The 13,592-nt window shown below is 46.1% G+C and overlaps 2 protein-coding genes across 5 annotated transcripts; one reads left to right on the plus strand and one right to left on the minus strand.

Annotated features, from left to right (window-relative positions):
* Positions 1 to 36: 36 nt before the first annotated feature.
* mre11a (MRE11 homolog A, double strand break repair nuclease) lies at positions 37 to 11,921 on the minus strand. Of its 4 annotated transcripts, none has more exons than XM_079676177.1 (20): positions 11,846 to 11,921; positions 11,328 to 11,402; positions 11,065 to 11,197; positions 10,767 to 10,927; positions 10,597 to 10,684; positions 10,332 to 10,473; positions 10,087 to 10,201; positions 9,569 to 9,754; positions 9,296 to 9,467; positions 9,119 to 9,199; positions 8,906 to 9,035; positions 8,390 to 8,490; positions 8,106 to 8,276; positions 7,958 to 8,017; positions 7,716 to 7,881; positions 6,661 to 6,747; positions 6,383 to 6,444; positions 6,234 to 6,295; positions 5,977 to 6,073; positions 37 to 418 (listed from the first exon to the last, which is right to left on the minus strand). In XM_079676177.1, exons 2-20 carry the CDS (start codon positions 11,345 to 11,347, stop codon positions 380 to 382), a joined length of 2,073 nt encoding a protein of 690 aa, XP_079532303.1. In that variant the 5' UTR covers positions 11,348 to 11,402; positions 11,846 to 11,921; the 3' UTR covers positions 37 to 379. The 4 variants fall into 4 exon arrangements, with proteins under 4 accessions (XP_079532303.1, XP_079532305.1, XP_079532304.1 ...); XM_079676179.1 differs by having other exon boundaries at positions 11,328 to 11,399; positions 11,846 to 11,875; XM_079676178.1 differs by having other exon boundaries at positions 11,788 to 11,852.
* A 156-nt stretch (positions 11,922 to 12,077) lies between these two features.
* LOC307036145 (centrosomal protein of 57 kDa-like) lies at positions 12,078 to 13,565 on the plus strand. Its single transcript, XM_079676186.1, has 3 exons — positions 12,078 to 12,374; positions 12,786 to 12,972; positions 13,266 to 13,565. Exons 1-3 carry the CDS (start codon positions 12,327 to 12,329, stop codon positions 13,511 to 13,513), a joined length of 483 nt encoding a protein of 160 aa, XP_079532312.1. The 5' UTR covers positions 12,078 to 12,326; the 3' UTR covers positions 13,514 to 13,565.
* Positions 13,566 to 13,592: the final 27 nt, after the last annotated feature.

Genomic DNA, 13,592 nt, shown 5'->3' on the forward strand with positions numbered 1-13,592 from the left:
ACACAACATAATGAATAAAAAAGGAGGACAAGGTGATTATGTATGAAAAAACATTTATAATTTCCTGAATATCAGAGTACTACAAAGGCCTAATGGCAAAACCCAAGTGCAGAATACGCATAGCAAGTCTGGTCTGAAAGCCATCAACACATTTCTCCCTATAGCATTTAGCCTAGCTCTTTCACCAAAGCAGATTGATTGGATAGTTTTATCCTTGCAGTATCTGTTCAATTAAATTATTAATAGTCAACGTTAGAAAGAATGAGTGCTGAGAACATTGAAACATGAACTTTAAAGTCCTTCAGAACAACTCTGTAGCAGCTCACTTGATAATTAGCATGTAGAGATGAACAAGTGTACATATAAGATGCATGCATGGTTATCTCCGTGAACGACTGGGGCCTTTGAATGGGTCCTCCTGTATAAAAAAAAAGAAATGGAGAAGAAAAATGATTAAAACATTTGCCAAAATAAGATAATCAGATACAATTAAGTACATTTTCAGTGCGTTAATACAACATGGCTTTTGCTAAGCATGTAACACAAAATTATAGGGGTGCACCGAATGGGAAATTCTTGGCCGAAACCGATACCGAAAATAGGAAACAGTTGGCCGAAAAACGAATGCCGAAAATGATTAATAGAAATATATATATATGTAATGTATACATTTTTTACCAATGTTGTTCAGCTACCTGATTATGGAAAAATACATGATTATGGCAAAACTTGACTTAAATAATAATCACTATTATGGGTCCATAAAACATTTATTCAGCACTTTTGAATGCATACAGTACATTCATTCCAAGTCAAGTGCATTTTCTTTTCTCTGTAGGATAACTACAACAAAGTGCATTCAGAACAAAGCCAAGGTGTTTTAAAACTGCATAAACATCTAGGCCAGTAGGCCTGCAACAAAATAATGTAAATAAAGACTGTAACAGCCAGGCCTTCAACAACAACAAATGCACCTATAAGTTTGGTAACCTAACGTTCTATTTCGTATATGGCTTCGCCCTCTAAGGCTATCGCTATTGGGTAATCCCCCTGCGCCCCCGCGTAGCACTGAAACACTTGTAGTCCACGCCCACCCGCAAGGTGGGCCCCACCCTCGGGCCTCCTTCCGGTATAAATAGTAAGGTGGCCCGGCAATCTGCTCCCTCTTTTTTTCAGCAAACCAGCACAGTTACTGAAGCACAGCAATTGAGAATCATCATGAGCAACAACTGCGTCCGTGGTTGTCCCTCATGTGGCTCTGGGTTCATAATGAGTTATGACCTGCAGAGATAAAAGCAGTATGCGAATCCTGCCGGGGGTCAGAGCACGCGTAGGCGGCTCTAAACCATCAGGTAGCATGCACTGCGCTCGTCTCCCCTCGGGCGACAGGAAGCGGAGAGCGGACACTCTTGCTGCTGTGGCCGAGGAGGACGATTGGCCCGTCCAGGCTTACGAGCCCGCGGACGGGGCCTCGTGTCCCTGGGGCAGAGTGCCGGGCAGGAGTCCGAAGCAACTCCTGCCCCGCCTCCCTCCACGGTTCACCGTTCGGTTCTCCCCTCCCTCCTCTCCCCCGGACGGGGGAGACAGAGTCGGAGCAGGGTGCCAGCTTGGCGGCCGAACATGCTTTCCCCCTCTCCGTCACCACAACGCGGCGGCGTCTGTTACGGAGACGGCCAGAAAAGTGCTACTGGACACTCCAATCAGCCCGGACGGGCTGTTCGGACCCCAGTTCCACGCCATGGTGGAGTAAATGAAGAAGGCCGCGGAACAGGTGGACGGCATTCGCCAGCATGTACAGCTGGCTCCAGTCGGCTGATCTGCCACAGCGGCACCAACGCCCGCAGCAGCCGCGGCATCCACGCCGGCCACAGGAGGCCGCAAGCGGACAGACGGTCACAGCAACCGCCCCGGCGGCTGCAGGGGCTCCGTCCCACGTCTCCGCTCCCCCGCCACCCCAGAGACAGGGTCTCCCGGCGGCGAGTCAAAGGGGAGTGAAGCTCGCCCGCTCCTGGTCTGCTCCGCGAGAGCCTCCGAGGAAGTGGAGCCGGTAATTAAGCCGGCTGCCACTAATCTGTTGATTAAGTAGACAGCAGGGCTCCCTGCAGAAGCCTGCTGGTTTTAACCTATCGGTTAATAAACCTGCAGAGCTCGCGGCATTCCTCCGTCCGAGTTACGCCTCCTACACACTGTCATAATAACCCATGAGCGCCGGTTTAACGCCTCATGGGGACAGCACTGCACACACCTCCACTCATCCCCTGAGCGTGTACACGCCTCATGATGACAGCCGGAGTGAAACGCAGCGTGTGGAGGTTTCCTCGCAGCCCTTTCGCCTCACGGGCAGCGGCGGCGAGGGCAATGGCGTGGCTCGTCACCATGACGACCATTACAGCACATCACAGAGAAGCCAGAACGGGGGAATGAGCAGTATTCCAGGCTGAGTGCCCCCAGCGGAAGCGCCCGCAGCGCCACGGCGCCAGGGCTCGTTGCAGAATCCTGCTGGTTTTAACCTATCGGTTAATTAACTGCAGAGCTCGCTAATTAAGCCGGCTGCCACTAATCTGTTGATTACCAGCAGGGCTCGCTGCAGAAGCCTGCCCGTTTTAACCTCTGTTAATAACCTGCAGAGCTCGCGGCATTCCTCTGTCCGAAATACGCCTCGTACACACGGCCTTAATAAACCCATGAGCGCCGTTATAACGCCTCATGTGGGCAGCACTGCACACACCTCCATCCATCCCCTGAGCGTGTACGCGCCTCATGATGAGAGTCGGAGTGAAACGCAGCGTGTGGAGGCTTCCTCGCAGCCCTTTCGCCTCACAGTGGCGGCGAGGGCAATGGCATCACAGAGAAGCCAGAACGGGGGACTGAGCAGTATTCCAGGCTGAGTGCCCCCAGCGGCAGCGCCCGCAGCGCCACGGCGCCAGTTCTCGCTGCAAGAAGCCTGCTGGTTTTAACCTGAGCCGGAGTGAAACGCAGCGTGTGGAGACTCCCTGACGTGGCTCGTTGCCATGACGACCACAGAACATCTCGAGCACGTGCGCCCGCTCTTAGAGTGTTTCTCAGAGTGGCAGCGCGTGTGTCTGATGGACAGATGGATGAGCAGGCTGATCAGCAGAGGATACATCCTGCAGTTCGCCTCTCTCACCCCCCCCCCCCCACAGTTCAATGGGATACAGGAAACACTCCTGTTATCCCAGAAGCTATGTCTTGCGCTCCAATCCGAGCTACTGCTGGAACTCCTGTTGAAAGAGGATATTTCCAGGGTTCTTCAAAGGGAGGAAAATCAGGGGTTTTCACTCCCGTTATTTTTCTAATCCCGAAAAAAGACTGGGGGAATGAGACATCCTCGATCTGTCAGTATTCCACATGCTGACGATCAAACAGGTGCTGGAATGTTTTCACCGGGACGACTGGTTCACTTCCACCTGAAGGATGCATACTTCCACGTACCCATCATCCCGAAACACAGGAAATTCCTGCGTTTTCCATTCAGGGAATATCAGACCAGACAATCGTCTGCCGTTCGGATATTTCCTGGCTCCTCGCATTTGTGTAGAGAAGGCTGGAGCCACTACACAGAGGAGGGATGAGAGTGTGGTTTTTCTCTGGACGACCTGCTATTTGCTGGCTCGCCCCAGAGAGGAAGTCGCTTTACAGACGGTACATCTCGTATCGCATCTGTCAAAGCCTGGGTTTCATAATAAATTGGAAGAAGAGCTGTCCTCTTCCCTCTCAGACAATCATTTATCTGGGAGTGGAGTTAAACTCAGCCAGCATGAGAGCGCGACTCTCGCGGCAGCGAGGGGAAGAACTGACAGCTCTCCTCCGGCGTGTCACAACCCACACAGCCCTCTCCGTGACGCAGCTGCTCGGCGTTGGCGTCAGCTGGTCACCTGATAATCCCCTTGGGTCTCTTCCAACAGGGGGACACTCCAGAGGTGGTTCATTCGCTGCAGAAGCCTGCTGTTTTAACCTATTGGTTTATAAACTGCAGAACTCGCGGCATTCCTCTGTTCCAGATATGCCTCCTACACACGGTCATAATAACCCACGAGCACCGTTATAACGCCTCGTGTGGACAGCATGCACACACCTCTCATCCCCTGGGCGTGTACGCGCCTCATGAGGAGAGACGGAGTGAAAGGCAGCGTGTGGAAACTCCCTCGCAGCCCTTTTGCCTCACGGGCAGCGGCGGCGATGGCGTGGCTCGTCACCATGAAAGACCATTACGGCACTTCACAGAGAAGCCTCTCCCCCCAGCACTTCCATGGGATACAAGAAACACTCCTTTCATCCCAGGAACAGCTTCTTGCGCGGTTTTTACCCCCGCTATTTTTCTAAATCTCCTCTGTCCTGTGCGCGCGCTGTTTTGCTATGTGGCGCGCGCTGTTTTGCTATGTGGCGCGCACGGCTGCCTTGCGCCATTCTCAGCGCCTGTTTCTGCATTATAGAGAGCGCTCGATCGGGCAACCTCTGTCTGCACAGCGGCTGTCACACAGGTTGTGTGAGGCTGTGTCACAGGCATGTCTCCTCTGGGGTGGAGCTCCCGGAGAACGTCAATGCGCACTCCACCAGAGGAATTTCCTCCTCCACGGCTTTGCACGGAGGAATGTCAGTGGAAGATATTTGCACGGCTGCATCTTGGTCTTCCCCCTGTTCATTTATTCAATTTTATTTGAGGGATGTCTCCCATTCCTCTCTGACACACCCTGTACTGGGTGTCCTGTCGGAGTGAGGGACGTCAGGGAGCCAGCTGTGCGCCTCTCTCCTGCCTCTCGGCACGCGGAGAGCGGCCCTTTTCCCCTCTCATAGGAGGGATGTTCCTTTTTCCTCTGACACACTTTGTACGGAGTGCCTGGTCAGAGTGAGTGATGTCAGGGATCCAGCTGGGCGCTCTCCTACCTGTCTGACACGCAGAGAGCTGCTGTTCCCCTTCTATGATCGCAGGACGAGGTGGGACTTTCGTCTCTACTTTCTCACAGCGGCCGGTATGTATTGTTCCCAGCCTTCACCCCGTCGGGAAGATAGGCATGTTTTGCTATGTTCCAGGTACGGTGATGCGCCATTACGCATGGCACATCAGGCAGGGGGGTGTTATTGAGCAGGTATGTCTGTGCTTCTAGTGTCGGGCGGACCCAGTGGGGCGCAGACTACATCATGCTTCGCCCTTAGCCCAATAGCGATAGCCTTAGAGGGCGAAGCCATATACGAAATAGAACTGAGGTTACCTACTGTAACCCCAGCTTCTATGAGTAAATGGCGCAGCCCTCTAAGTGCGGGGCCCCACTGGCTCTACGAATAGCTGAAGAAAAGTTATTTTGTATTGAAGCAGATTGCCGGGCCACCTTCCTATTTATACCGGAAGGAGGCCCGAGGGTGGGGCCCACCTTGCGGGTGGGCGTGGACTACAAGTGTTTCAGTGCTGCGCGGGGGCGCAGGGGGATTACCCAATAGCGATAGCCTTAGAGGGTGAAGGCATTTACTCATAGAAGCTGGGGTTACAGTAGGTAACCTCAGTGTTGTTGTGATGACGTAATCAAAACGCGGCGACAAGCACGGCGCGCGACCATGCTCGCGGCTGGCTCACAGCCAACATGTCTGCTGCTTGGAGATATTTCAAAATATCTGAAAAAGAGGCGCGGATTGCGATTTGTAAAACGTGTTCAGCTGACATTTCTCGAGGGGGTGTAACTGCAAAGACTTTCACCACTTCGGGATTACTCCACAACTTGAAATCAGAACACCCGGACAAATATGCGGAGTATGATCAACGTAACCCTGTTCTCTGACATTCGGTGATATTTTTTCGTCCGAAAGGGCCTTTTTAACCATTTTCGGCCGATAATTTTCGGTGGCCGAATTTTCGGTGGCCGAATATTCGGTGCATCCCTACAAAATTCATTCTTCATCATTACAAAACGCACCCCAGCACTCATGATACAGGCTACACAATCTTCTCTGATCTCTTCTTACCTCCTCATCATCACTGTCGTCAAATGCAACTCCTTTAGTTGAGTGGCTCTGGCTCTGAGAGCTCAACTTGGTGAAAGATGAAGATGATGATGCTGGTCTGTGGTGAGCAAGAGAAGAAGCCATGGTAAAATATGCGAGTCAAAAACACATCACACATTTTTAAATATGAAGTTAGCGACAGAGAAGGTGAATGCAGTATAAACAGCTATGTGTCTGTACAGGTTTCTTAATGTATTCCACTGGCACATTGTAGATACCTTGGAGGAGCGCTGGTTGTTTTCATTACAGGAATATCCTCATCTGAGTCCTCGATGGTCACCTAGAGAAGAACACAAATGAGAAGTAAAGTTGGAGGATGATGCAGTTGACATACTGTACGAGTGTGTGTAACTAGGGATTCATTTACTTCATCTGCATAGGATTTGTTGGCTCCAGGTCGAGATGATCTTTGGGATGGAGATTGAAATGCTGAAAAATAAGAAGAGAGACACGTTGAAGTCCAGGAAGGAATTGAAAGATGAGGAATGGATTACAGAAGAAAACTGATTTATAGTTTTTTTTACCAAAAGTATAGAAGATTCCTGTGATGCCTAGTTTTGGCATATCAGTGTTGTTTACAGAATATGAACTTGTTTTTCTTTCTATAGATCATCACACTCACACACACATCTCACACGCCCCTACCTTGCATAATACTCCTGCTTTGGGTTGCTGCTGAAGATTTCTGGGCACGGCCCCGACCAGCTGGCTTTGGTTCGGAGGCAGCTGCACCTGGATGGACGGATAGACACTTATGGACAAGGATTCCTGATGCACTGCACTTTATAATTAATGTTATGATTCAGATTTCTTTGGGATAGTGATGGTCTAATGGGTAGTGAGGTGGGCTGAAGATCGGAAGGTTGTGAGTTCAAATCCCGCCAGGAACACCACCCTTTTGTGTGCCCTTGAGTAAGGCACTTAGCCCTTAGTTACTCCAGGGAGAATGTCCCTGTAATTGGTAATTGTAAGTCGCTTTGGCTAAAAGCGTCAGCTAAATGAAATGTAATGTAATTTGTTTTACGGTCTCATTTAAGAGGTATATACTATTTAAAGAGCATTGTTTTAATTGTTTGTTGATAATCCGAAGACACAAACATCTCGTGTGCAACTGACCTGCCAAAAAAATCTTTAAATGAGGACTTTTCCCTAATTTGAACACCCAGGTTCACTAGAGAAAGTGTGCTACATGGTCTGAATCATTTTGTCTTCCCTCTGCTGGAGTTTAAGGTGTGACTGAACAGTTCTTATGTTGTTAATTTAAGTGAGTCGCCAGCACATATTCTTAGATTATTTTATCAAACGTTACAAATCCATAGATACTCATTATAGTCTGTGCTGAATTTAACATTCTAAAAATGCTATTCTTGTTATATGTAATACCTGTACCTGTCAGAGTTATTAGATTGTGTATTAGTTAACCAACATACTAGCCAATATCTCATGTATCCTCCAATGTCAGCTGAGTCTATCCATCATAAATAAACATTCTAATTAACTGGTCTCTATTATTTTCTTTTCCAATTACCTACTGTGAGCATTAGCATTGGTTATTAGGCATATTTCTCCATTGACCTTAAACATAGAGTCTGGTCGGCATTCTGGAGACTAAAATCTTGATGAAACATTTTTAACAACATCTATTTAGTACTGTGAATCTCTCTGGGCCTTTGGTTGTGACAGATAACACATCAACTCACCTCTGCCCCTTCCCCGGCTCCCCCGCCCCCTCGCTCCTCGCCCTCTGCCTCGCGTTGGGGGAGCTAATGGGGCCGCGTCTTCATCAGATTCCAAAGCAAGGTCAACCGACATATCTACAGGCATCTCCCCACGCTCCAAACGGTGAGCTTTAGCTCTGTTGATAACCTGAGAGATAAAGCACATACAATTAAACACAACCAGTCAGCACAACACTTTAGGCTTATGTGAAATATTTACTTACTTCTTTGATTTCGTTCTCTTCCTCGGTGGTGTTCTTTTTGGAGTCTCTGAATCGCTGGATCTGAAAATGTAAAAAACAAGCACTCTTATAATGACGTAGACCATCACCTCAGCCTTCCCTAATTCTTATGCAAGCCCCCACCCCTCACCTCCAGGTCTATGTCCTGCTCCGTGGTTACTCCTCTGGCTTGGAGGTGGCGCTGTGTCTTTTCTAACTGGTAGGTGATCAGCTCCTCAATGGCGTCTTTCTCATCTTTGTCCACAAACTCCTTAATTGCCTTCCCCATGCCGTGCTCGGTGAGGAGGGACAGCTGCACGTTCTGAGAAGATAAGCACACGCTTTTTTTTAAAGAATACTGAGAAAAAGTAGATGAAAATTAAAGTGTTATGGCAACCTGTAAGTGTGTGAATGTAAATCCATGTGTGGCAGTACCTGTTCGGTTGCCTCAAAGTACTGTTTCACCAGGTCCTCCACCCTCAGACCCTCAACTGCTGTGGTTTTTAACAGTTTGCCGTAATCCACATTGACCTCATCTGAAAAGCACAAAGATTAAAGCATGTTACATTTACGAAACTCTGCATCTACGAATGCAGTATACCAGCGGTTCCCAACCGTTTTCAACTCAGGGCCCACTTAAGAATCTAAAAATGTTTGCGGCCTACATTCAACCATAAACAATACAGAAGCTAAATAAAGTTCTGATTGGTCAATTCAGAACATGTGACACGTTGTTAATCCAGTAGTACAGACCGCTGTTAAGGACCGCAATGACCGTTGCTACGGAGGATCAAGAAAGAGAAAGGAAAGAAGGTTTAATAAAATAAAAAATGTAAATGTTTCCACACAAATCATAATGTTTTGCAAATTATTTGGCGGCCCACTTGCAATGCCCACAGGTTGGGAGCCGCTGGTGTGTACTGTAGATCCACAGCTGTGTGTGTGTCAGACCTTTGTTATCCTCCTTCTGTTCACGGCGTCTGAGAAAGTGGATGACGTCTTTTGGGTTGGCAACGCGGTCCACAAACTTCTGACTGAAGCGAGAAGTGTTGAACGCCTCAAAGCCTCCGCTGTAGTCCACCTGAGGAAGGCAGTGAAGATGATGCATTTGTGTGTACTGCAATAGGAATGTGTGCGTACACTTTGCAAGAGTGTCCATCTTACCCTCAGACGAATAAGAGGTTTCTCTGGTGTGAGCGGACAACCAAGCCTCTCTCTTTCTGCTTGTTCCAACATCTCTGTGACCTACCAAATGACAGAAAGAATATTATAAGACGACACATGAGGGGAAATTAGAGTAAGAGCTGGTTCTGTACATTTGTTGGTGACTTTTAGGGTTACCTTTGCATAGCACAAGTCCTCCACCTTCTTTGTGACCTGGGGTGTGTCCGGTGTAAAGATGTCTTGGTAGTCAGCCAGCACCACGTCTTGGATGAAGAACTGACGCACCGTGTCGAGGGGGATCTTTTGCATGTTCATCTTACGACCCTTCACCCTCAGCAGCCCTATGTGTCTAGAGCCACACAAACAGAGTGTCATGGTTACTTCATTGTTCTTATACACATTGAGAGTATACTATCCAGTAAGTGTGTTTCTGTGTGTATTCATGTGTACTTCTTGGCTGCCTCTCCAGGGGACAGAGAGGTGGCTACAGAGCTGCCAGGCTGTGTCACATAGAAGAGCTGCTGTTCATTCCTGGTTGGAGCAATCAAACACTCATGCTCGTGGCCCCACACCACCAAGTCAATAAAGTCATCCAGGAACTGCTCAGGGATGTAGTTAGTGGGACCATGCTTACTCCTACAGAAGACACAGAAGAAGAAAAAAACACGATGTAAAGTAATATAGGAAAAGAATGCTGTTTTAATACTTAAACCACTAACAGGTATTTTATTTGAGAGATAATACAGTAAAGGAAAACGAAATGAATGAAAGCCTACATATTTTCACCTTCTTAAAAATAGCTTTTTCTTACCACACAAATCCTGCATTATCACAAAGTGCTACGTTACAGATTTAAAGTAAGCGATATGTACAACATCTGTAATACTGTGACTTTTTCTGTGGTTATTCTAAGATGTATAGCTTTTTGCTCTGATTGAAACCTTCCAACCACATACACATGCACACACCTGTTCTGGTGGATGGTGAAGAGATTAAACCACTCATCTTGGTCTTCTTTGGGGCGAAGCATTGTTACCTGTTTGTTAACGAACATCCTGTACAAGCGCTCATCTGGGATAGAGCCTACACACACAATTATACATAATTAAGACCAAAACATGAATAATTTCAATAATGTTTGAAGAACACAGAAATAGACGACATGAGGTGTATATATTACTAGTCCACCATGATACATATTACAAACACTTACCAAGACCAAATAGGGCTAGCTTGGTGATTCCTTTCTGCATGAGGATGGGACTAATCTCTATCTTTTCCACTGAATGGGAATGACCAAAGTGATTGACAAGACCAGACGCACTTATCAGATCCAACGCACACAAGCCTTCAGCCTTGAGGGAAATAAAGTGAAAATAAAACAAACAAGTTTAAATGGGTACAACAAAAAATACACCCAAATGTTCACGTCTTATGTCAAATAATTGTTTACTATTAATGCTGGACACAAAACTCACCCCAGTTGGGTCATCATGATTACCGTGAATGCTGAACGCAGGAATAGAGATGTTCAGGTTTTCATCCTGATAGTTAACCCATGGAAAACTTAAACACACATATAACAACGTTAATGTAACTAGAATACAGGGTTTTGATAAAATTATCTTTCAAACGAAGCAGTACTGACTGGGTTGTGTTAAAGTTGACCTTCTGGTCACTGAGAATGTTGAAGTTTATGGGTTTGTCTCCCATGCAGTATCGTCTAAGCATTGTGATGCAGGTGTGGAGGCATCGTCGTGACGGCTTGTTCTCATGGAACAAATCACCACCCAGCAGGATGAAATCTACCTGCAGGCAAACAAAGGAGTAGGAATGAGCAGTGTGCTTTGAAAACAGGTGGACTTTTTTAGGGCTATTTGTCTGAGATATAAAATAATCTGATGTAATGTTGAGTCATATACACATCTATCAACTCTTGTATGTACCTGATTTGTCTTGGCAGATTTTAAGATTTCTTCCAGTGTGTTAAAAGAGTCATTGCCACGGATAGCATCCTTCTCGAGGTAACCGAGGTGAATATCTGTAGCAATAAGGATCTTAAAAGTATCCTCATCATCCCTAGTAAAAAGAAATACACACGTACAATCATTACAACACACAGCTCATAGATTGTTTGTTCATCGGCACACCTTTTCAAAAGCCAGCAAAATCTCCATATATTTGTTTAGGCAAAGTTTAACAAACTCACAAGGTGCTCTCTGAGGACATGGTGATGTGGGAGATGAGATATCACTGTTGAAAGGCTGTCAGCTAAAGGTTCCTTCTGCAGAAAACACACATGCAAAATAAAAAATATTCTAAGACACATTTTAGGCATGCTACAACAATATCACAAGTATTATTTGTGCAAATAATATGTTGATTTTTAAGGAGATCATATACATTCCATTGATGTCACAGTGATAAGGTAAGTAATGAATAATTAACAAACCATCAGCTTTTCCTGAGAAGTAATACAGAATACGCATACTTGTGATGTTTACATCGTGCTCACCGACTATTCACTTTACGATACGATTTACAGTCAGACATGATTGTGTTATACTCTGAGATAGCTAGCTAGCTAATTATCATATAGTAAAATCGTAGCTAACAGCAATATAGTAAGTCAAGTTTACGTTAGCTTTCACTTTTCCTAGAGAACTTACGAGTGCCAGCTCTCAATGTAATGTGTACAACGTGTAAGAAACACTTTTTGTAACCCACCTCCTCATGAGCCTGTAAACATGCCGGAAAATCCCGGGAAGTCTTGCTGCAAACCCTGTCCCCGCCTCCAACAGATGCCTAATGGTTATTGTAGTTTCATTTGAAATGATCACCGTTCTCAAATGCAGAATCTCCGCTGTTGAAAAACTACACTTCGGGTAAGCAAATAAGAGCGTTTGTTTTACTACTCAGGTCGCGCCGGTCTGACCTTCTCTCAATAATAACGGATGTTCAGCATCTGACGGACCGAGCTGGTATATAAATCATTGACACCCATCAGAAACCCTGGATTGTGTTGCCTGTCAAGTGATGTTTTATTTTCCCAACCCATATTAGCACTGGCAGCCATATAATCTGCGTTTAGCTAGCAGGCTGTTACTCGTTATGCATTTGTTTTGCCTTTAACTATAATTTAAACTAGATATTTTACTACGTGGCTTGCATCAGCGACAGCGAGAGGAAGTGGATTGGCTGCATTTCAATGGAGACGCTGTCAAAAACACTCGGTGCTGAAGCTACGCGGGAGAAGGTAGCTTTATCGTTACTACACTTAACACTCATTTTAAATACTCTTATAATGAAGCGTTAAAACTGTGAGCCACCGTTTATGGTGAGGTAGATGGATCATGGACTATAAAAGTAACCTAGCAGCAGTTGCTACAACTCAGTCCAGCTGATGTTGCAGAACTAGAAAGTGTGCTGAAGTGTCAATGTGCAATATATTTGACTTGAGCAGGGCAAAATCATATTGTAGTTTTTGTGGAAGCTGGAGCATGACAATACAAGTTTGAGCTCATATTTACTTCCCTATTGTCTATTTATTTATGCTACTCTCACTGCAATATAGAACTATCCCTCATTGAAAATATACTGCAGAAATCTACAATATTTGCCAGCTATTGTGGATGCTTGTCAACATTTAGCCCCTCTTTTCCTGCAGGAGCTCTGTCCACCTCCAGCACCCAGAGGAGTAGTATCTGACATCATGTCACTCCCATCCTACAGAGAGTATCCTGCCCACCGTCCCTTCATCAGCAAACGTGTGCATCACACACCCCATACACGCACATATCTTTCATGTCGACCACCATCACCCATCAAGGCATTCCCAGAGACCAACTGTACAGGTAACTTTAGTATGTGTGTGTGTTGTTTTCCCTTTTACAAAGTTTCCATTCAGGTATTTCAGGGCTCCATGGTTACAGCATGTGTAACATGAAGCCACACTACTTGGATGTCTCAGTTGCACCGACATCTATTCATTCTTTCACGTGACCCTCCCTCTATCGATCCTACATTGCTATTCTTGCACCCAAACTTTAAAATAATATCTGATTACAACACAACTACTATACTCCTGCTCTGAATATGTTCAATATATCCCCATGTGCACCATGTCCTGTTATATCTCCATGTGTAGAGATCCTATCTGGCCTGAGGAATCTCCAGGAGAAGATCAGGAGGTTGGAGTTGGAGAAAGGAGATGCAAAGCTCAGTCTGCACACTATGGGGAAAGAGGCATCGTCCACACGTCTGCAGAGTGATAAAGTCACACAGCAACTCTTGAAGGATCACACAGACACAGATAGAGAGAGAAATGGCAAGTCCAACTGCAATCAAGGTGGGTATATCAACAACAAATTAAAACGGAAGGCTGCTGTGTGTTGATTCAATTAATGTATCTTTCAATAGAATCATATTGTGATCAAATCATATATTGTTGAAATAATTAATTGTTAAAAAGCCC

This window comes from Notothenia rossii (assembly GCF_949606895.1).
Source record: "Notothenia rossii genome assembly, chromosome: 4".
NCBI lineage: Eukaryota > Metazoa > Chordata > Actinopteri > Perciformes > Nototheniidae > Notothenia > Notothenia rossii.